The 25,206-nt window shown below is 43.0% G+C and overlaps 1 protein-coding gene across 1 annotated transcript in view; it reads right to left on the bottom strand.

Moving 5' to 3' along the window:
- LOC144667735 (neurexophilin-1-like) overlaps positions 1 to 23,720 on the bottom strand; it is a 72,790-nt gene extending 49,070 nt beyond the window's left edge. The window contains exon 1 of the mRNA XM_078529188.1: positions 23,662 to 23,720. Within this exon, the coding sequence (XP_078385314.1) occupies positions 23,662 to 23,715 (54 nt within the window). The 5' untranslated portion in view covers positions 23,716 to 23,720. The remainder of the gene's footprint in view (positions 1 to 23,661) is intronic.
- Between the last annotated feature and the right edge of the window lie 1,486 nt (positions 23,721 to 25,206).

The raw sequence follows: 25,206 nt of genomic DNA, 5'->3' as shown, positions 1-25,206 counted from the left end.
CTTTCCCCCAAGGTAGGAGACCGAGCTGGCAAATTTCTCAACAGCCACAACCCACCTCGGGGATAAAAACCCAGGCCGCGTTCTCATATCTGCTCCCAGGTTATATCTTCAACAGCCATTGTCCCAAGTCTTAGGCCTAAAAATTAGATCGTGCTCAAATTTGGTGCAGTAACTGAGGTATGAGCCTAGATAGGACAAGGATAAATTGGTCTGCAGGCCTCATTTGAATTCATTCAGGCTTTTGTGCTCTGCCCAAAGGCAAGTTCTTGGTTTTGTCAGTGGTGATTTGCCATTGCCTTTCACTCCCAGGGAAAGGATGAGGAGATGGGTCCCAAGTCTAAAAGAAAAGCAAAATACTGAGGATGCTGGAAATCTGAAATAAAAACAGAAAATGCTGGAAAAGCTCAGCAGATCTGGCAGCATCTGTGGAGAGAGAAACAGAGTCTGCATTACTCTCCTTCAGAGTTCTTAAGAGTTCTGACAAAGAATCATACGGACTCGAAACATTAACTCTGTTTCTCTCAGTATAGATGCTGCCAGACCTGCTGCGTTTTTCCAGCATTTTCTGTTTTTATTTAGTCCCAAGTCTACCTCAACTGGAAGAGGAATTGAAGCCATGCTGTTGGCACTATTCTGAATCACACACTAGCCAATTGACCGAATCAGCAACACTCCTGCCCCGCCCCTTCATTTCAATACTACCAGCAGGGCTGTAGGTGCCAAGCACAGCTGCAAAGGCAGTTCATTGTGTAGTATAATGGCATAATGTTAAAAATGTAAATATATAGCCTACATCATCAGAGATGTAAGATCACATGATAACAGAACAAGGAGAGAGATAGTTCTATGTAGAGCTTCGTGCTGAGCCTGTATCGTGCATAGTTAGTGTAATGTTCAATAAAAGGTTGAGTTTACCAACAGCCTTGTCTCCAGCAGCACCTGTATATCCAGATCCACAACTACCACATCTAAGACCCACAACGACGATAACAGATGATAGCAGCAGAAAACAAGAAGGAAGAAGCAACCAGTGAAGAGCCCAGCAACTGGAAGAAGCAGCAACGGAAATGACTGCAGGACAAGAACAGCATGGGAAAATCTTCAACAGAACTCCAGAAAAGGCTACAGTAAAGGGAAGCCATGGAGAAAATCCTACCTTTACCAGAGTGCTTCAACCACATGGAAGACCTGGATCAAGACAAGAAGTGGCAAAACTGGTATTGCACGTTTTACCAGGTACAGAACAGCATCAGGACTGGCAGGGATGACTAGCAAGGAGCAGGTCAGTATCTTACACTACACCATAGGCAGTAGTGCAGATGACGTAATGGTCAGACAGTGACAAATGAGGAAATTATCAAAGCCTTTGATACTTATTTTAGTCTTCAAAAAAAGCACCATTATAGAGAGAGCAAAATTCAATAGGCGCACGCAAAGACCAAGAAGGAGCATAGATTCCTTCCTTAATGAGTTCTATCGATTAGCTGACAACTGTGAATATGGAGCCCTGAAAGATAAACTAATTTGGGATCGCATTGCTGTGGGAGTCTTAGAATAACACTATCGGATTTTTTACAGTCAAGAGAAGATTTGACTCTATCAGAGGCTGTACAGATAATAAGGCATGCAGAAGAGAGAATGCAAAACAAAATCTTTATTCGAGGTGAAAAAGAAATCTCATGGAGACAAATAGCTGATACAGTCCAGTTTATAGCACATAGAAGTTACAGTGCACCTAACCCCAGACAGAGAAAGCTGCAATTATTCAATGTTCTCGTTGCTGGGTGAAAAGGCTGCATCCAAGTGAAGAATGCCCACCAAAAATGTGGAGTGTGTTTCCTCCAAGGAGAGAGACTATTTTAAATCAGCTCACCACAGCAAACATCTTTTTAACCAAACAATTAAAGGAGTAAAAGCTAAGATCAAAGACCATTCAAGAAGTTGAAGAAGGAAAAGAAACAGAAGTGTCATTCCTAGGAGAAATTACAGGATCAGATGAGGACTATTGGAGTGCCGATATTATGGTCAAAAGACATAAAACAAAACTTTAAATTAGACATTGGAGCAGGAGTCTCAATTCTTTCAGATGCAGAACAATGGATAAAACCAGACTTCCTCCAGCTATCAACTCTAAGAAGCTGAAAGTCAAGGGACAGTTGACTGCTAAACTCTAGTGCAAGGGAAGTGAAATCACAGAAACTTTGTATGTGATCCACAATCAAGGTTTTTTTATTCATTTATGGGATATGGGTGTCGCCAGCTAGGTACACCCACAGTGCTAATAGGGAGGGAGTTCCAGGATTTTGACCCAGCGACAGTATATTCCCAAGCCAGGATGGTGTGTGGCTTGGGGGGGATCTTTCAGGTGGTGGTGTTCCCATCTATCTGCTGCCCTTGTCCTTCTAGATGGTAGTGGTCTTGGGTTTGGAAGGTGCTGTCCAAGGAGCACTGTTCACTGTTAAGTCAAAAATCTTGCACAGCTCTTCTACAAAAGTGATGAATTAGAAAACCTTGAGGAAACCAGACTGAAGATTTCCCTGGAACAACAGGTGAAGGAACCAGACAAACTTGAGCAAGATTGACAACAAGACCAGGACCCAGAAAGGTTAGAATCAGAAATGCACAAATATCAAAGGCTGCATAAGGAATTAGGCTTTCCTAAGAAAAGACTGATCAGTGTAGGGAACCAACTTTCACGCACGAAAGATGAGTTTGTTAATGAAAAATGAGAATTGGTGAGAACACTGATCACGGGAAGTAGAAAACTTGGATGAGGACTTGAAACATCTAAAGATAAACTTGTAGAAGTAAATTCAACAAAGATAGATCTTCAATTAAAATTTGATGAACTTCAAGTGTCAGAAGTCTCTATTGGGTATTGTGAAAATCTCCTGGAACAGTAAAAGGAATTGCTGACAAATCAGAACAGTTGACTGAATGGCAAATTAAAAACCAAGACTGATGGAACTGTTGCAGCTTTGTCATGGAAAGCACAATGACATTCTTGAACTCTGATGCGAGCTGGAGAACAATAAGTGGTGTGCAAATTGGAGCAAAAACTACAACCATCGCCAAGGGCAAAAAGAATCCTCATTTCCATCCAGACTGTGGGAACATCTCGCAATGGGATGAAGGCAGAGACTTCAGGGGCAGATGTCGGATAACATATTTATCAGAGTTAGAGGCTTAGGGGGAGATGTAGTCTAAAGGCTTAATGTTAAATATGTAAATACATTGCCTACACCATCAGTGGCTTAAGATCACATGACAACAGAGCAAGAAGAGAGATAGTTCTATGTAGAGCCCCGTGCTGTGTCTGTATTGTACATAGCTAATATAACATTCAATGAAAGGTTGAGTTTACCAACCGTCTTGTCTCCAGCAATATCTGTAAGTCCAGATCCACGACTATCACATCTAAGACCCACAATAGTGATAACAGACACCTGTTGTGGGGATTGACAGGAGCGTGAAATCTGAATGAGTTTTGATGTGGTCATTTGAGTTCAGTAGGGTATAAAAGCAGCCCAAAAAAGGTGTTAGGTCTTCTATTTCTTACCCAATGGACCTAACACAGATTTCAAGCAGGTGCCCTGGGTGACCACAGGACCCCCTAACCTGTATGGACTGAGCATATGCACACTATATTGGACCCTTCAGAACCTGTTTCCCACCCAAGCAACAAGCACTGTGCAAATCTATGTCCAGGCCTAAGGTTCTTCATTAACCATACGGTGGCATATCAGTGGGATAGAAGGAAACACAAGGCGAAACTTGCCACACATCAGCCACGCAGAAGAGTGGGTTCCCCATCCACCAGGAAAATTAGGTCATTTGTACCATCGTTATATGTGAATGTTTAAATGCACAAATCTACTGCAGCCAATGGTTGTGGCTATATAAGCTATCTTTTAATAAAGGCTAAGCAATAACTATATTCTAAAAATGTTAAGAACATCATTGCTGAAAATAAACAGTTACCTTAACAATTCTGATATATGTATCCATTGCCACTGGTTAAACACTGATATTGAGAGGCTTTGTATTCTTGGTTCTGTTTGGAACCGTTCGTGAGTAAACACCTTCCAGTGTTACCAGCTGGCCCGTCTTCCTTAATGCACAAACCAGCTGCTTTCAAAGTACAATGAAGTCTGTCTTTAATAGTTTCCATCTGGCCTGGTATTCACCTGATGCTGTCTTTATGCTGCATCAGATCAACTCAAATACCTTGGGGTTACAGCAGGCAGTCTGTAGATACTGGATTCAGAAACTACCAGATGTCACGCAACAATTAAGCGAAAATAGCTAATGAGTTACCATCCATTGGCTCCTTGTGAAATTGTTGACGCTGTGAAATATGGTTTAGCTTCAAGGAGCGTTGGAATAAGGGACAGTCCTTTGAAAGCAAAGCCAAAAAATTCCTCCAGGATTTTCAACCTGTGGGTCTGCAGCACAGCTCTTTAAATTCGGCAACATCTTGCAAGAGCTCTTGGACAGGATACAAGAAAATGCATCATATCTGAAAGGTGATCCTTCTGTCATTGCAAGCTCCCAACATTTTCCCTTCCCCTAGACTTCCTTTGCAGAGCTAACTGTTGGCACTCTCAAAATTCACAGCTGCAGGGATTATAGCCTGGAAGTTAATAAGAATGCATTAAGAGGTTCTAATAACATGAAAATTGGAGTTTTTTTGAAACAAAGGTCGGCCCAGAAATTAGTCTAGGCCTGTTCTTGGGCCCAGGTTCGGCTGCTACTGAAACAGCCATACCTGAACTGAGAGGTCTGAGGCAGGATGGTAGCTGGTACTCGGGCCCCATTGACATACTCAGCAGCAGCCACATATGTCCACAGGCAGCTTGCCCAAGCAAAGCCATCAACGTCAGGCAGCACACTTCAGTTAAGAAAGGCTTGCATTTTTATAGCACATTTCACAACATGTCTCAAAACGTTTTACAGCCTATTAAGTGCTTTAGAAGTATTGTCACTGTTGTAGTGCAGGAAATGTGGCAGCAAATTTGTGCACAGCAAGCTCCCATAAGCAGCAATATGAAAATGACCAGACAATCTGTTTTTGTGATGTTGATTTAAGGGATAAATATTGGCCAGGATGCTGGGGATAACTCCCCTGCTCTTCTTCAGAATAACACCATTGGGTCTTTTACATCCAGCTGAGAGAGCAGATGGGGCCTCGGTTCACTGTCTCATCTCTTATAGAGGCATAGATTATGTTTGCCAAATACCATGGCCAGTTTCAGACAGCCATGCATCCCACAGCTGCATAGACTTCAAAAACTACAGATCTTACTTAGCTCCAATTTGTCTGTTCAACATTATCGTCTTGTTAACTACACATTGATCATATGCTCACAGATCCAGGGAGAATCAAGCATTTTGTTTAGTATAGTCACTGATAATCTGTTAAGGAGAGTTGCGGGGGTGTGGAGTGGAATGCCACTTCTAACAAGGAAGCACTCTTTCAGTACTACACTGGAGTGTCGACATTGCTATTGGGTCCTGGACCAGGACTGGAACCTGAAACCTTGTGACTTAGAGGCAAGAGGGCTACCCAGGAAGTGAGATTAGAACATGTCATTGAGGAGGGGGTAGTGGGGGAAGACATTGACTCCTGTAGTCTTCCTAACTCCAGAGGAAGAGTGTTTTTAAATTAACGCTTATTCTTTTTAGCTGTTGAAATGGCTTCTGAGGAATCCTGAATGATGCCTGCCCTATTCATCAGCAAAGAAGTTTGAAAAAGGTCCTTTAACAGGCATTTGGCCGTAATGTACATATTCAGGGGGCCTAATTCCTGTTTTAGGCAGCTGTCCAAGTCAACTAAAAACAGGACTCCACAGATTTAGTCGTGGGGCTGTCGTTTGTGATAATTGAGTACAGACTCTGCAGTTGCTAAACTGAAAGCTCAGCAAATGTATAATGCCAAAAAAAAAACTGGGTGCAAAATATACCAATGTCTACCCCAGTTTGTTTCTGATTTGCTTAAAATTTACAAAGTTTAAACTAAGAAAGAAACAACAATCCATTCAGGACTATGAGAAATGCACTGATTTTTTGAGTTTTTGGAAAATAATGAGTAACTTCTTTTTGTAGATAAATGTCTCCTTGAAACATGAGAACAAGACAATTTAAGTTAAATGCATTGATTCCAATCTTATGCTTTTCTCTCTGTGAACTTTCAACACCTATTAGATCACATGAAAAATTTGCTGCTGAATGTAAGACACCATACTGCATTGCTGACAAGGTCTATTTTATGGACTTCTCTTCTGTTGTTGCTTCATAGCTCCAAATGCCCAACCTGCTTGCTCCTTATCCTCTCTCTGTTCTCAAAACTGATTTCACCTTCTCTTCTCAAACATGTTCTTTTTCAAGATCACGCATCTGAGAAACCTTGAATCTTCCCAAGTCTTCCCTTCTCCTTTCAACCTACTATGTTTAAACTTTACATCACCTCAAACACTGCTCTCTGCTTGACATCATCTTATGCTAATACTTGTACTTAGTTCAGCTCCACTATGGGCCTTGGCTCTTTGCCTGAGTTGCTCCGTTGCAAAAGTAGATTCGGGAACGAGAGGAAAACCTCACTTCTTAATCCCATCGTTTGTGAAGTATTCAGTCAATCTAACTCCATTTTTATATTCTTCAATTGAACATCTTCCAGTTTTGAATTCTGACAGAGCTCACACCCAGAGTGTTAACCTATCTTTCTCTTCACTGATCAGACTGACCTGTTCTATATTGCCAGTGTTTATGTTTTATATATCTCAGAGAAATGCAGAGGTGACACTTGTTTTGAAGTGTGCAACAGGCTATTAACAGAGTTTTAAAATGTCTCTGCAATCACAAAATGTCTGCACTCATGCTTATCCCAGTTCTAGCTTCTAGCAGCTTCTCTGTTGACTCAAGCTCTGAGTCATCACCCAGGCTTAAGCAATCAAGCACAATGAGCATAGGTCAGTTACCAGACTCACATAATCAAACACAGAACAATTAAACCATTGAATATGACAGCAGCATTGGGCATTCTGCAACATAAAAGTTTAACCAAGTAACAATCAAAAAAGATGCAGTGATGGCAGAAAGGAAATTCTTTTGATTTGACTACTCTCTAAACTGATTAATGGAGTAAAAACTAATAGCTGTTATTAACAGAGTCTGCTGGGATAATGTGGGCTTTATTCGGACTATAAAGATTGATTGCATCTTACACATGGTCATTGGTGACTCAGATGGAAATGAAAGCCATGAAGTATTATTGGCCATGAAGTACTTTACTTTCAAATATAGTTTCTACTAATGTGACCAGTTATCCTCAATCTACTGAGGGAAATACAGTTTGGTTTGAGTGAGTCCATGCCTAGCCTCTGTACTGTGGAACAGTATGGAGAGCTCCAGATTGGATCATTGGTCTGTGCTGATTTAGCTGGGGGTAACAGTTATGGCACCACTAATGGCACCCAACATCTCAAGACCAAGGAGGAGTAAAAGGGCCTCCTGTCCCAAAAAACTATTTAGTGATTTATATTGGAAAGTGCTGATGCAGTGAAGGACAGGAATCAGGATCTGCTGTGATGGCTCCATAGTCAGGTAGCCTGTCAATAGTCACAGTTTAGCTTCAGACATTAAGAAAGGTCTGTGGAGCTGAATCCCAGCACCAGCCCCTACCTTCACCAAGTGCTCTGGTGGGTAAAGGTGTAGTCTGACATGGCACTTAGCTTTCTCACCCAGGAAAATCCAGATGCTCGGAGCTGAGTTAGCCTAAGTGGAGTGAAAGGCAAAGTAATAAAATGAACCACAGCTATTGGAGGACTGGTGCATGCATCATAGGAGAAGGAATGAGAAAATTTGGAACAAAATTTAATGTGTTTTGGCCACTCAATAAACTATTAATCATATTGTCACAGGTCAGCCTCTTCCACCAGAGCATCAGGAATTCAAATCAACTTGCATATTCAGTCATGGGATGTGGGCATCGCTGGCTAGGAGCATTTATTGCCCATCCTTAATTGCCCTTGTTCTGATGGCATTTAAGAGTCAACCACATTGCTGGGTCTAGAGTCGTATGCAGGCCAAGTGAGGACAGCAGATTTCCTTCCCTAAAGGACATTAGTGAACCGGATGGGTTTTTACAACAATCGACAATGGTTTCATGGTCATCATTAGACTTTTAACTCCAGATTTTTATTGGATTTAAATTCCACCATCTGCTGTGGCAGGATTCAAACCCAGGTCATTACCCTGGGTCTCTGGAATATTAACCCAGCAACAATACCACTACCCAATCATATAAAACACCCTATTGCTTGATGGAGCAATACCCAGCTAGGAGCATTTCATAACACTAGCACACTTCTTGTACTGGATGGTTGGAATGAGCTAGAAGGAGTCAAGAGTGTGAGGACCTAACATTTCAGCGGGAGAAGGAACAATAAATAATTTGAAAAGAATAGGTGCAAATAAAATGTAAAAATGGTAAAAAAAAACATTTGCTGCACCTAATTATACCCAGCCTCGTTGGAATCTACCTGAGGGTTAGAATGACAATGGGCTGTACATTTAAGCAGATAGCATTATCAAAGACATAGCTGGCAGACTTAAGTGTCAGGCAGCGCTGGCATTCAAACTCGGAGACATCAGGTTACAAACTGGGGCCTACGTGACTGGGCTGCTTCCTGTTTTCTAGCGGTTTTCACTCCCTGAACTCAAAAGCATTAATTCCCTGACTAGAAATCCGAAGCATTTTAAGCTTCAACTCGAGCTTTGCCAATATCCTGACAATTGGACAGTTGGAAAGATAAACGTCCCCGGGAGTGAGCCATTATCTACCAGTTTAATGAACAGAATAGGCTGTTTCAGATTGAAAGGGACAGTACACTACAGTATCTCCCTATGCAATGTGCACAGGCCAGATGAAAACTATCTAGGCTTTTCAGTGAGTTTATGAATAGATGGAGATGAGATGAGGAGGTGGAAGAGACAAGTTTGAAGCATGTAGGAGCTCGCTAACAAAAGTGCAATTTATGATAAGGCCACAGAGAGTCGTGTCTTTATGAAAACTCATTACTTATCTATATCTTATCCTGAAGTACACAAACTCTAAATAAATTCCGTAAAAATAATGCTTCAGAAATGAACAAGTCTTTTCCATAATTCCTTTGAACTTTGATGGAATTTTAATCCACCCAGCAAGAGACAGACAGGTTATGGGTCAGCAGCCATGTTAATCCTTACCCCATTTTACTCTCCAACAATGAAAATGAGTCTTCATCAAAGCACATTGAGACCTTAATGGTACCCAAGAAATATTTCTATGGCAAAACATTTAAAAACAGCTATTGTCACACTGCAGTCACATACTCCAAGGTTAGATTAAACCCATAGGCTAGTGAAAAGATCTACATATAGAACAAAACACAAAGGAAGAAGTACGTATGCAAGCTGAGTGTTCCAATATATAGGATGACAGAGAGATGAACTCAGGGAAAGCATTGGATATTGAATGTGCATTCAGTTACAGTTCACAGATAACAAGCAACGCAGTTTTTCAGGGTTAGATATAAAGCGCAGTTACATATAGAACAGAGGGATTGAGCTACCTATAGAATAGCATGTTTGGATCTACTAATACAGTAACAACCTTATTTCTTATAATATCCAGTGCATAATATTAATGTACAAATATTATGGTCCAACACTACAGTACTAGCTAAAATGATTGTCCTTTATCAGATAGGATTACCTTTGACATAATCAAAACTGATTTATTGACACATTTGAAGGCTAAAGCCTTAAAATCCACAGAATAAGGGGCGTTATTATTGAAGGATTTGCCATTTTAAAAAGATACTGTATTTCTGAAAGGTTGTTGGCTTTAAGCTGAGTAGTCTGGTTGAATACAGCTTAGAAAAAAACACCCTGTCCTCATAAAATTAATTACTGTTGAGGCGGAATCTGTATGCAAATGCAATTTAGGATGTAATTTCATCATAGTCAAATGAATTATTATTGATTACTGATAAATACACCTCAAAAGCAGTAACTAATCCAATTAGCACTAATCCCTGTTAGAAGCTGTGTGACTGCGCTTGTGTGATGGAATGCCAGTTTTTCAAGAGAATGGTAAGAGCTATTCGGTAAAATAAATTGCCATGGTTAAATCTTCCTTTTTTTCCCTCCAAGAATCTTATTCCAATATAAATATTCCATAATGCATATATTCAAAGTCACGAGAGATCTAGACGGAGCGGAAAGAGAGAAACTGTTCCCTTTGGCAGAGGTATTGAGGACCAGAGGACTCCTATTTAAGGCGATTGGCAAAAGAAGCAATGGCGACATGAGGAAGAGCTGTTTTAGAGTGAGTGGTTAGGATCCGGAATGTACTGCTAACAGGCAGATTGAATCATGGCTTTTGAAAGGGAATTGGATCATTATCTGAAGAGAAAAAAATCGCTAGGCTACAGGGAAAAGGTAGGTAGGTGCTGGCAGAGAGCTGCCACAGACACAATGGGCCAAATGGCCTCCTTCTTTGCTGTAACCATTCTATTATTCCATGGTGTTATATGTAACGTGCAGCATTTTTTTAAGAGTCACACAATTTGTTTTTTTTCCCTTTGTGAAGGACTTATCCCTCCACACAATTCAGGTGAATAACACATCAACTTCTTCATGACTCCAACTCTAATGCCACCCGACTGCGCGACACTGCCTTCTCTCACTCTCGGCTACTGTGAGGCAGCACCACCTGCTGACCTGTTTAAGTACTGTGCATTCTTGGTGAAATTGTAGTTGAGTGTCGAGCACATCCAGGGCTCTGACCTTCCCAGGCTTGTTAAGTAATAGCCTTCAAGCTCCTCAGTCCCTGATAAAGTAGAATCAGTGCAGCAACCCGATGAGTGATACAAATTCCCTGTAATACCAGACGTGTCAAGATACTGACTCGAGACAGTTTGCCCCAGGAAATTAGTCAACTCCAGCTCTCTCAAATCTGGTGGCTAATTAAAAAAGTTCAGACTTGTAAACCTCCTCCTGCCTCCAGAGGATGGTGAGGGACAAACCATAAAATGGGTTGAAAGAGGGGCAATGTCAATCGACAATGCAGAGGCAGAATTGGGGGAGGGAGGGAGGGGATTTTTTTTTAAAGGAAGTGCCTGTTCTGGAAATTTTTCTATGATATTCAATATTTACTTGCAAACATTTTAGAGCGTGATCCAGCATTACTTTTTATTTCTGCTCAATCGCATTTTGCCATCTTTTCTCTTTTTATTTCTGATTTCCATCAATTGCAATTTCCTTCATATCTGCACTATTGATCAGGGATTAGCTTACACCTGCTTGCACACAACTTTAAGTGCTGGAAATGCTTGTCAGGGACTCATGATCTCCCAGTCTTTGGAGACTGAAAATCCTGCGGGACGGCTGACCGCTAAGTCTGAACACCCTATTAAACTGCCCGCTACGTACATTCCTGTGTCAGGAGGTAACATTCATAAAAATCTACCTGAGTGTCAGAATTAGAGGGGGTGGGGCGGTGGGGCTTGAGGGATTGAATTTTGATCGTGGGATCGCAGATGGAGTCTATTTGCCCCATCAAGCCTGTTCTGGCTCATTTGAAGATGTTTGCTTTCCATTCCAATGCAGCAGGCTCGAGGGGCCGAATGGCCCACTCCTGCTCTTATTTCCTACGTTTCTTGTTCCACAGAGACAGGTCCTCGGCTCATTGTCTGCTGAAGTTTCTTCCTGAGCTGTTTCCTTTTTTTGCCAGTGGCGGTTTGCTATTGCCTTCCGCTCTTAGAGGCAGGGCAAGGAGACAGGTCCCTGCTCTACCTCAGCTGGAACAGGAAATGAAGCCATGCTGTTGGCATTATTCTGAACCACATACTGGCCATCTCGCCAACTCAGTTAACCGGCCCCCTATGTTTGCTTTACCCCTGACCAACATTAGTTGAAAATCTTTTGCCATTTATTCTGCCACATCATAGAACATTTTGAAAAGCAGTATTTTTATTATGTAATTTACATTTTAGAAACTTCCACACTGCCTACGTAAAAATCGAACTGTCTCGTCCGACCCATGCAGGCGACAGTCTTCTTTCGACCCTATGACTTGCTGTTATAATGCTAAGGTTGTGCCTTAGATTTCTCCCAAATACAGTGGTATTGGTCACTCCTGTAAGTGGTCAGAGTACCATGCATTTAGAATTATGCACATACTGCACAACACCTAACTGTGTGATAGCATAATCCAGGGGTGTAACAGCAGTAATTCCTTGTATCTGACTGATACAATTCTTTGAGCTGCCTTCATTTTAAAGCAGCTGAACATACAGTGCAGCAGCTATTGATTGGATTCATTAAGTTCGAACAGTACATCTTGTGTTTATAGAGTGATACGAATAGTTATGTTTCCCACATCAAAGGGTCATCTTATTTCACTTGAAAAGCAAACAAAAACTCTCCTAAATGCAAAGCTACTAGCCTGTTTAAAGCTTGTCCCTCTAACTTTCAGATCTGACGCACTTCATAGTCTTTGCTGGATCAGATTGACTCCCTCTGTCTCTGGTTCTGTTCTTTAGCTTCCTGTGTTCATAGACAGAAAGGATCAGAGGCTGCCCAACACACTAGGTGTTGGCTGATTAATTAATTGCCAAGGCAGAATAATGAATTTCTTTTAATTAATATTTCACGAGATGTGGGCATCACTGACTAGGCCAGCATTTGTTGCCTATCCCTAACTGCCCTTGAGAAGGTGCTGGTGAGCTGCCTTCTTTAATTGATGCAGTCCATGTGGCTTAGGTACACCCACAGTGCTGTTAGGAAGGGGATTCCAGGATTTTGATCCAGTGGCAGTGAAGGAACAGTGATGTAGTTCCAAGTCAGGATGGTGTGCAGCTTGCAGGCAAACATGTAAGTGGTGGTGTTCCCATGCATCTGCTGCCCTTGTCCTTCAAGGTGGTAGAGGTCGCAGGTTTGGAAGGTGCTGTGGAAGGAGCCTTAGTGAGTTGCTGCAGTGCATCATGTAAATTGTACACACTGCTGACACTGTGCATTGGTGGTGGAGGGAATGAATGTTGAAGTTGGTGGATGTGGTGCCAATCAAGCGGGCTGCTTTGTCCTGGATGGTGTCAAGCTTCTTGAGTGTTATGGGAGCTGCATTCATTCAGGCAAGTGGAAAGTATTCCATCACACTACTGACTTGTGCTTTGTAGATTGTAGACAAGCTTTGGGGAGTCAGGAGGTGAGTTACTCGCCAAAGAAATCCTAGCCTCTTACCAGCAATTGTAGCAATAGTATTTATATGGCTAGTCCAGTTAAGTTACTGGACAATGATAACTCCCAGGATGTTGATAATGGCAGATTCAGTGACGGCAATGCCATTGAATATCAAGGGGAGATGGTTAGATTCTCTCTTGTTGGAGATGGTTATTGTCTGATACTTGTGTGGCACGAATGTTACTTGCCACTTGTCACCCAAGCCGAATGTTGTCCACATCTTGCTGCATTTGGACTTGGACCGCTTCAGTATCTGAGGAGTCGTAAATGGTATTGAACCTTATGCAATCATCCGTGAACATCGCCACTTCTGACCTTAAGGATGGAGGGAAGTTCATTGATGAAGCAGCTGAAGATGATTGAGCCTAGGACACTACCCTGAGGAACTCCTGCAGGGATGTCCTGGGGCTGAGATGATTGACCTCCAACAACCACAACCATCTTCCTTTGTGCTATTTTTGACTCCAACCAGTGGAGAATTTTCTCTCTGATCCCCCATGGCTTCAGTTTTGTCGGACTCTTTGATACCACACACGGTCCAATGCTGGCTTGATGTCAAGGGCAGTCACTCTCATCTCAACTCATGAGTTCAGCTCTTTTGTCCATGTTCAGACCAAGGCTGTAATGAGGTCAGGAGCCGAGTGGCCCTGATGGAACTGAAACTAAGCATCAATGAGCAGGTTATTGCTGTATAAGTTGCAGTCTATGGAAAAGCAACATCAAAGATTAGCTCATTTGCACTTTTGGCCTTGTATTGTCTTTTCTTTCAAATAAATGTGAATACACTTTGCTTTTAAACGCCCAAAATTTTAGGTTAACTCTTTTTTACCGAATCCTTCCTGTGGAAAAAGAATCAAAAAAGAATCTGAAACATGACACTAGCTGGAAACTATATTTAGGTTTGAATGAACAAGCCTAACAGCACTACCCTTTATTTTGTTGTGTGCAGCTTTATATATTTTGCTTAATTAATCAGGCTTCATTCTTCACCAATATTCGACAAACAAAACACGCATAAGCCCAATGCAACACAACAGGAATTTCAGCAAAATTATTAAAATAATTCTCCGTAATTAACAGGAGATTCAGTAACATCCCAAGCTCATAATCACCACAGCCCTGTGCCTTAGCACGAGCCTCGAAAATGGTTAGTTCGGCATTGAAGCCTTTTTTGAACCAAAATCATTACTATTAAATCTTTAAACACCTTTCTGAAGGACTTTTACAACTAACGCTGTATGAGAAATTGATTTTTTCCCCAAGGTAAAGCTCCCGGCTACCACAGGGGAAAGCGAGAAAGCATGATCCTTATTTAGAGTGAAAGGAGGAATGCCAACACCGGTTTCATTTTCTGACAAGTAATGAAATGCAGGTTGGCTGTGGGAAATTAAAATCATTTATATTGCATGTTAAAAGCTCACAGCTGAAGTACATGAAAGCCACACAAAAAAAGCACAATCAGGATCTGCATTATTGTTCTGAGTAATATTAATTTCAAAAAGCAAATGAACACAGGCGAGTCAGATGCTCCGAACTATTCATTTCCAAGCCTTAATCTCTAGCACCCGCCAGTTATTGCTGTAGAACCAAATGCAGTAGGACAATAAATGTCTTTAGCTGATCTCAGCCATGGTTGTAGTTGGAGTTGATCATGGCGTCCCTGCCTATTGGAATTGGAGGCACCAGGGGCGCCTGGGTTAAATCGAACAGGTCTGTCATTCCCGATCACTATCTATTGAATCCTTCTGCACCTACATGCAGGCAGGAGTCAAAGGGGGCGGGGGAGTCATTGACAGTGTTAGGTTAAGGCTTTATATCTGAGGGTCCTGACTTGGTGGGTGAGGTTTACAATCCGGGTTTATGAATCCGATGCCAGGTTATTGCTGGGCTGGTGACGCAGCACGATTTAAAAATGCAAATGCCTGAATTGCCCTGTAGGTGAGATCGGCGCCTAAATTAATGGCACCAGGTCCTACCTGGGGATGTGATCTAGTTCTTGAGGACAATTTTCCAAGGCACAAGACGCCAGCCATTGCCTGGGCGAATGGATCAAACAAACACCCAAGTGCTCACTCATCAGGCACTTAAACTGCTCTGCTCAATGGCAGCTTTGTGCCACCACATGAGTACCTCAGTTTGACTATCCATATATTAAAAATAATATTTCAAATCAGCAGTCATAATCAACAAAGGCTCCCTGCTGAACTCCCAGCAGCTGTGCTCTGTGTTCCAAACCATCCACTCTACCCACTACTATCTTTAAAAAATTGATTCCGTCCTTCCAGCCCTTTAGCTATGAGCTTAACAGCAGGTTAATTGGAGGCGTGTGGATTGAAGGATTCCCCTCCCCTCCCCCACCAACCCCCACACTACCGCCCTCCGTTTAAAAATTCCAGCACATCTCGGAGGCATCAGGAGACTGACACGCCATCTGAGGGCAGTATTTTCAAAGTGCACCCGCTGCTGGCCTCGCCCTCATGGGCAACTGAAAATCCAGCCCAGTGAGACTGTGGTCTTAGCAACTGCGGAGTAGAGGCCTGCAAAAGCCAGGAGCCTCTTCCCAGGAAGGGAGTAAAATTCAGGGGAATCTCATTCTGGCATACCTTCACGTGTCTGTAGATTGAATAGTTGTGACAGAGCTCTGACAGCAGACTGTCTCCTTGTTTTCTTGACCAAATAATGATGAACGGCATGAGAAATGGAACAGGTGAGACTATCTGTCCCTTTAATTCCTTCTCTCTCTTAGACAGTCCCCCAGGATTGAGGATGACTTGCTTCCACTCCAGCTCGATGGATTTTTGAGATGGCTGCTAAGTCCAATGTGCGATCTGCAGACTCTGCCACATGCGTTGCTTGACGGGTTGGGTAGGTGGGCTGTTTGGAGGTTTGTGTGCTCCCTCCGAAGCCTTGACTTCGCCTCTGCATGTTCCTGATGATTATTCAGTGCTTTCCCAAATGAGCCTTCTCCATTTTGGTCAGTCACAAGCCAGGGTCTCCCGTGAGTCGATGGGTATGTTGGACCTCTTCGGGGATGCTTTGAGGACATCACTAAAGCATTTCAGCTGTCCTCAGGGAGCCTCCTGCCACAACCGAGTTCCAAGTAGAGCAGCTGCTTTAAGATATGCAATGCTTTCATTGCTAGTTCTGGCATGTGTGTACTTCCAACAAACAGAAGATGAATTGAATTAACTGTTCAACATTTTTGAAATGTAAATTTAACCAACTGTGCTTATCACTGGGAATTCCTGTTTATTCAGAAACTAAGAGGTTTATTTATTGTGCCCATTAAACAAGCACCAACAATTCAGTATTTTATTGGTCAGTTGCAGATATCCTAAGCTAGGAACAAGTGAAAGCTGGTTAACAGCTTCAAAAAGCCCAACCACTCAAAGCGAGAAGATTGTGGGTCTAAGTCGCACACTATAACCTGAGTACATAATCTATGCTCTCAGTTGAGTGCAGTGCTGAGATAGCATTGTATTTCTCTTGCCTGGTTTTCTAGTTCAGTGGATGTTAAGGATTCCATGGTGCTATCTGAAGAAGCTGATATTCCTCAATAACTAACTTGTGTTTCTCCCTCAACCAGCATCAAACTCGTTATTCAGAACATTGGTGTTTGTTGGACTTTGCTCAGTGCAAAATGGCTGCTGTTTACTAACAGACCAACGGTGACCACATCTCATTGTATCTGAGAGGCATAGTACGATATTTAAATACACTTCATTCTTCTCTCCCACCTAATTCACGTTGCCACTATTCTTCACCTCTTCCCTCAAGCCGGGCTGATACTCATCTTTGTCCTCCTTCAGTTTGTGCTGGCCCTTTTACTCCCCTCTCAAATCTTATTGGCATTTCTCGATGCAATTCTACTGGCTCCAGGAGATTGAACATCCCTGCGATCTAGGTACAAACTCTTGCTCTTGCAAGAGCTCCTGTCGATATTGTGCAGCAGTGTTCAACTCTCTGAGGCTGCAACAAGAGGCTTTTATAAAATTTATTTTTCATGGGATGTAGGCATTGCTGGCAGGGCCAGCATTTATTGTCCATCCCTAATTGCCCTTGAACCAAATGGCTTGCTGGGCCATTTCAGAGGGCAGTTAAATGTCAACACATTACTGTGAGTCTGGAGTCATATGTAGGCCAGGACAGGTAAGGACAGCAGATTTCCTTCCCTGAAGAATATTAGTGAACTAGATAGGGCTCATGACAATTGATGATTGTTTCATGGTCACATAGTTTTCAATTCCAGATTTTATTAATTGAAGTTAAATTCCTCAAGCTGCCATGAATTTGAACCCGTAGCTCCAAAGCATCAGCCTGGGGCCTCTGGATTACTAGTCCAGTGACATTATCACTGCACCACTGTCTCCCCCACTGGCACAGGGAGTGGTACAAGCATGGATAAATGGGCACTGCTTTGAAAACATTGACTTTATCTAGTACAGAGGAAGGGTAGCACTGAATGTCGTCAGGCAGCATAGTGGAGTTTTCCACTATGGGAATTATCAGTATTATACTCCAGTATCCCCATCTGCCTTTCCCCCCTCACTAATTTTCTCCCTGCTTTCCTGGAATATAGTTCCACTCTCTGATCACTCTTTGGTACTGCAGTGAGGTGGCTAGTCTTCGCATGTGAGTGTTGGCAAGTTATTCTGGTGGGTGGAGCTATCAGAGCTGAGATAAATCCCATATTCAACCCCAGCCACAAAAGCGACCTTACATCTGGAACTTCAAGACCAATTGTAACAAACCTACCACTCTTGGAGATTAGTGAATAGCACAACCTGGTGTTTAAACTGGGACCTTCTTCATCTGCCATCTCTAAGGTTCATCACTTTAATCTCATATGCCTGTGTTCTGGAAGGCAGACAGTCCACTTGATAGTTGCACTGTGACAATCAATTTTTGATCCACCTATTTTCCTTACTCCAAAACAGCCCACCCTGACAGGAAAATCTTGCCTTCAACCCCTGGGAATCAAGATACCAACGCAACTTGAAATTGCGATTTAAACTGTGATTTCCCATTTGGTTTTCTAGTGATGTTCTAATGGTTAAGTAGGGGTGGCTGTGGAAGAGGGGGAAACCTTTGGATGAGTGGTAAGATTTCTATGTAACACCGAAGATGGTTGCACATTCCAGGCTAACAGTGATACATCTCACTTATTATATAATTGAAATACCACCTGATAAACTATTCAGTATGGCTTACATTGCATTTTTAAAAAGTAATTCATGGGATGTGGGCTTCGCTGGCTGGGCCAGCATTTATTGCCCACCCCTAGTTGCCCTTAAGAAGGTGGCGGTGAGCTGCCTTCTTGAATCGCTGCAGCCCATGTGGTTTAGGCACACCCATAGTGCTGTTAGAGAAGGAGTTCCAAGATTTTGACCCAGCGACAGTGAAGGAACGATGACATATTTCCAAGTCAGGATGGTGAGTGGCCTGGAGGGGAACTTCCAGGTGATGGTGGTGAGAATGATCTCTATAGCTTAATTATCTGCTTGAGAGTTAACAAAATCATTCCTACTTGTGCGATGTAAATCATAGTCGATAAACATCTCATTCAATGAAAGACAACTGTGAGTTTGGGGAAATAGTGAGGCTTTGGAAACAGGGAAGGGCCAGTCAGTTCTCTCTCAGTTACAATAAAACATGGGCAACAACTGTGAAGAAAAGCAAGAAACAGGAGCAAAGTAATCTGAACAATAAGCAAAACAATTCACCTTCAGGGAGATGAATACTCTGTTCATGTTCCCGTGTTCCTTTGAGAAATGTGCCATCTAAATAATTCTCTAATTCTGCTGATCCATCCATATAGCATATCTTCCAATTCTAATTCATAAAATTAATGATCCTTTTTATCCCTACATTGCAATATGAGCTTTGTCTTCAAACACTATGTAGAAAATTCTATATCAAGCAAACTGCACTGCACCAGTAACAAAACCATTGGAAAGCACAGGTAACTCATATGTATATAAATGACGCCAAAAAAATGAGAACTGAGTAAATTTAATGCGAAAGAAAAATCCTGGGATTCTAATAATGTTAATCCAGCTCAGGTTTCACTCTTCTGGTTTAAGTTATCTGAAGCCCTCATTGAAATCCTGCCGTGTAATTCATTCACAGGGATCTTTCATCATTGATGTGATGGTGTGAGCTGATTGAAACACATTTGTGTTCTGCAAGGTGCAAAGGGGAATTCATCACTCAAATATTTAAATGTCACTTGACTTGTGTGGCATTCAGAACTGACACTTGGAAATGATTTTCCTCATTACCATTTTCATCGGCAAATACGTGCTTTTCACGGATTGGGAATTTTAGGCACACAATTAACCTCCCATGGTCAGTTGAAATGGACAGCATAGTTTACTCTGGAAAGGGGCAATCTCATCATTTAATATGAAGATCAAAACATTTGAACCATTTTTATTGCTAGCTCTGCGGATTTTCTGCTCAAACAATAGCTGCTAATAACATTATCAAGCCAAGTGGCTGGAAGAAAGGACTGAGACTGACAGTGTGCTGAAGCTGTATTAACACACACACACACACACACACAGACACACACACACACACACACACATCTGAAAGATCACTGGAGTACTCTGGGTTTATGATTGCTGCCTGGTAATTCAGCATCCCTCAGATTCAGGATACAGTATACCGCCACTTCATTATCACCATAGAAGTAATTATGGGCTTGAGCCATTATGAAGGTAGCACTATAATGGGGGGAAGAGTTTCGAGGTTCACTAAAGCTGGGAAGTGTGAGTCACGTTCCAGGGTGGTACTCTCTAGCACTGGTTTGAAATTGTACCTGGCACAGGAGAAGTCCAGTCTCAATATTGCACCTCAGCCAGCTTATCCGATTATGTCACAATTATTGCTTAAAACAGATCATTTTAAAACACAGAAATGGATAGAATTACGCATATTAAAGTTAATCCTGATTATTTCTTTTGCTTTATAAGACAATGCTGATAGACAGGATTAACAGTCTCCCACTATTCTTCATAGCGACCTGTATTTAACACTGGTGGGGGCAATATTTTTCTATTCCACACAGTTTCAGTAAATAATGGAATGCAATTTACTACATTGAATCTGTGGAACTGGCATCACAGGAGTTCCTAAATCTCAGTCCACCTTGATATTTTCTGCCTTGCTAAGGTGCCTGCCAATGCTGCAGCACATCGTTTATCTCAGGCTGGATCACTCAGGGTGAAAGTTCACCTCCTGGCAAGCGGCCAAGGAGTGAATCCCCCGGGGGCCAATTCACTCAGGGTGACCAAAACCTGATGCGTGTGTGCTCGGGGGTGGAGGGGTGGAGGGGAGGGGGGAGGGTGGTTGGCAGTGTCAGTGTTGGATGGGGCAGCTCCCACCCCATCCTGTCAAAGGGTTTCTCAGCCCACTGCTGGAGCACTGAGTGAGATGGATATTTGATGAATCCGGAGAGATTATGTTCATCTTACCTGTCGATTGCCCCCTCTAACAGGTAAGTGAGCTGTCAAACAGCCCTGAGACCTAAATGAGTTGGCTCTTTGGGACCTGATTGTTGCCTGTTGGCCAGGAGGTGAACCTTCATCCTGAGAGGTGCAGCCTGAAGTAAATGGAATGCTTCAGCATCAGCAGACACCATAGCATGACAGAAAATAAGACCATAAGACACAGAAGCAGAAGTAAGCCATTCGGCCCATCGAGTCTGCTCCGCCATTCAACGAGATCATGGCTGATCTGATAATCCTCAACTCCACTTTCCTGCCTCTTCCCCATAACCCTTGATTCCCTTACTGATTAAAAATCTGTCTATCTCAGCTTTGAATATACTTAACGACCCATCCTCTACAGACCTCTGCAGTAAAGAACTCCACAGAATAACTACCCTCTGAGAGGAGAAATTCTTCCTTATCTCTGTTTTAAATGGGCAGCCCCTTACTCTGAGATTATGCCCTCTGGTCCTAGACTCTCCCAAAAGGGGAAACAACCTATCAGCATCTACCCTGTCAAGGCCTCTAAGAATCTTATATGTTTCAATAAAATCGCCTCTCGTTCTTCTAAACTCCAGTGAGTAAAATACTGGGATGGTGAAACTTAGGATTTCCCGTGATGCCAGTCCTACACATGCAGACCCCACTAGGAAATAAACATTTCTTAAAATTCCCAACACATTTCTTCTTCCTGAGTAATAATGATGTCAAAGCACATTCCATAGAAAGGTCAGAACTGTCAGACCCATCTCAGTCGATTAGTGATTCCTTTTGTCCGATGGAGATTTTGAAGGGTGATTTTGGGGACTGGGTTGTTTTGAGATGCTGGCTTTTGCAGCTCAGCATGTGGGTTTTTTATGTTCCTATCGCGCCTCCCTGACCAATCCACAAACTTCACTTTAAAACCCAAAAGCTGAAGGCAGGCTGTCAGTGACTGCAGCGGGAGTCCCATTACCTTGGAAGTTCTCCCATAGTTCAGCCACCCTCCTTCTCACAATCTCCGACACAGCTGGATAGATATGAAATCCAGCAGCAACCTCTTTGCAAACGGAAAGATAACCCTGATTTTGAGAATTCAGACACCCCAACAATTCGAATAAAAGTCGATCGATTTAAAGTTATTTTCATCACTTGCAGGTGCAATGGGTGAAAGGGGGAAAAATTCAAAAGTGGTTTAGTTTTATTCTCCTTCTCCCTGTGCAGCAGAACAATGCAAATCACGGCAACAATACAATGACATCAGAAGTTATACACCAGCCCCTCTTGGAGGTGTATTTTTTTTTTGCCTCTGTGAAGCTGCTCTGCCTTACCAGGTACAAGCTGCGCTGGATGAGGAGGACGGTGTACCAGCGATAAACTCGCATCTTCCTCCAAACTCGCTGGGGCTTTTCTCTGTTGGTTGTAACTGCTCTTTCACATCTGGCACCTGCGACCCAGACTGGAGTCAGCCTCGGAGTCTGAACGCGGAACTACCCAGTCCATCATCTGGAGGGCTTCAAACGCACACCTTTTCCCGCTGCCGGCTTCACTTGTGCCTCGCAACACAGGGAGGTGAGTCTGAAATGGGAGTTTTGTTTCCCCTGGCCGCCTCAGCTCCGTCCGCCCGTCATTTCCTCCAGTCGCTCTGACTGCAAGTTGTAGGCACGCGCAAGCCGAGTGCCAGCCAGCACTGCTCTCCCCCTGGCACTCTGTCCAAGTGCCATCTGGAGTGGTGCCCCTCCCGTCACAGCTCCAACTCACACAACGTGCTGGATCCTGACTGGATTCTGGATTGTGTATTACTCAAGGATCCGAGTACCTGATAGGTAGCTTCGCCGACAACAGGGGGGTCAGGAAGCCAATGGGTTTATTCTCGGTGCTCTTTGATAATCAGTAAAGGAACAAGTAGATAGAAACAGGAGCTTTTCGGCAATGACTTGTTCCCAAATTCACACACACACACACACACACACATATATATATATATACACATCCCCACGTGATAATGAAATGATGTCAAATTTACTCCCACAGAAAGACTATATAAGAGTCAGTGTCCCAGCCAAATATAGCCACCTATTAATAAATCACTGCGGATCAGTGTCTCCTGTAGCAATGATTGAATGGAGATATTGGGGATTTCAGGAACGCGGTACTTTATTAGCTTTTTTCAGGCTTGTCGTGTCAATGTCTCACGGTGGACAGATCCAGCAGTGAGAACATCTGAACTCCCACCTTATCCACCCACCCCCCACCCCCTTCTGCCCGGTTCTCCAGACCCTGTCTGTGCAGCAAACCAGCACAAGGGTCGTGTGGTTGGTAATTCAGCAGCCGCTCTTGGGGAGGTTTCAATCCCAACAGCAGTGTTACCGCTAGCAAGTTAAAGTTAGCGTTAAAACTCAGGATCTGATGCCCCCCACCCACGCCCCCAACCCCCGGTCGCTGTACACGGGTTTCAACAGGGTGAGGTCCGGACCCCCTTTATCCCTCCGACCTTTGTAGAAATGAGCTCATTCCAGCCCAAAGCAAAGCTCTCTAACCTCCACAAGCTGCTGAATCAGACCTGACATTGTTCCATAGACAGCGACACTCACCGATTTCCAAATGGGAAACCCTGACTCTGAAATTGAAAAGCACTCTAGCCAGGCACAGGATTCATGTGGGTCGCTGTTGATTTCCACGGGCCCATTTCGCCCTTAAAACTGATGTGGATCGATTCAGAAAAGCGCAGATTTGAAATGAGTTTACTGTCACTTTATTGAAAGCAGTGATTTGAACTATTGATCCGGTCTGATCTACAGAATAAAGCCCCCCGATAAACGATGCAATGACACTGGCTCCAGAAGTTTTACAGTACAGCTGAACTGAGTGTATTTTTTGCCTCTGTTAACCTGCTCTGTCTTACCAGGTACAAGCTGCGCTGGATGAGAAGGGCGGTGTACCAGTGATAAGCCCGCATCTTCCTCCAAACTCGCTGGCTCTCGGCTCCTATCACATCCGGCACCTGGTATCCAAATTGCACTCAGGCACTGGGGAAAGTGGATGTGAACATGTAATTATCCATTCCATCATCGCGCGGCCTCTCTCTCTCTCTCTCACACACACACCTTTCTCAACCACTCCCCCCTCCCCTTCTATAATTCTTCGTTTTATAAAGTAGGTGGGAACCAACGAGATTCCCCTCCCTCTTCGGTTTTCTGCACCAGTCATTTCTCCGAGTGCCGACTGGAAGTTGATGTGTAGAGAGAGTCCAGTGCGAGTCAACATGTTTCCCTCTGACACTCAATGCCCTCTTCACTGTAATGTTCCCGTCAAAGGCAAATTAATACATGTCGAGATGAAAACAGAAAACTCTGGAGAAACTTAGCATGTCTTCGAGAGTCATATTGGACTCCAAGCGTTCACCCTGTCTCTCCACAGATGCTGCGTTTTTACAGCATTTTGTGTTTTTATTCCATCTGCAAGGTAGCTGTTCTCCAGATTGAGTTGGTGGTTTGGTCACTACCTGGCCAGATGAAGTTTGCATAGTCCCGCAGCCTTTAGTTCTCACCCCCCACCCCCAAAACAGAATTTATTTTTTTATTTGTCACACAACGGCAAGAGTAAGGACGGCAGATTTCCTTCCCTAAAGGGCATTAGTGAATCAGATGGTTTTTTTACAACAATCTGGAAGTCACCTGATCACCATTACTGAAACTAGCTTTTTGCTCGCGAGAATTAGCTACAGTTAAAATGCTAGGGCAGGGTTTGAACTCATGCCGTTCAATTATTAGTCCAAGCTCTTAGCAATACTCGTCCAGTAATATAACCACTATGCTATTTTACCCTGACCCATATATCCAAACTGGGATCCATGATCCTTGTTAAGTAAGGGCACCAAGGGCTATGGAGCAAAATAGTTAAATGGAATTGGGGATGTGCTCAGTCATGATCTTATTGAATTGCGGAACAGGTTCAAAGTTTAACCCTGTATCAACCTTGTCTTGCAATTATTCAGATAGTGGACAGTGTGTGATGGTTAACTGTGGATATTGAACATCATTTCTCTTTGAAACTTTCAAAACCAAGGCCACTCTAAAATATGTAGAACAGAAGACAAAAAGGGAGAGAGCATACAAGGAGACTGTGCTCAGTACAGGATACCATCACAGGCTTTGTGGATACAGGAACACCAAGGTATAGCAGAGGCTACTGATGTTAACTCTTGTCACCTGCCCAGTCTAAATATTCTAGCAAATTTACATACATGAATTGTGGCTCATGTGTAAAATGTCAGAAGGTGAATGGTCAACTGTCTTGGAGTGTAGAACTTTAATAATCATTTGTTTTCCTTTATTGCTATTTCATGAGATGCAGGCATCACTAGCAAGGCCAGCATTTATTGCCTATCCCTAATTGCCCTTGAACTGAGTGGCAGTCCCTGTCACTGATAACTAGCCACAACAATTCC

Source organism: Cetorhinus maximus, chromosome 25 (genome assembly GCF_964194155.1).
Source record: "Cetorhinus maximus chromosome 25, sCetMax3.hap1.1, whole genome shotgun sequence".
NCBI classification, from domain to species: domain Eukaryota; kingdom Metazoa; phylum Chordata; class Chondrichthyes; order Lamniformes; family Cetorhinidae; genus Cetorhinus; species Cetorhinus maximus.
This window is presented reverse-complemented; position numbering and strand designations above follow the sequence as displayed.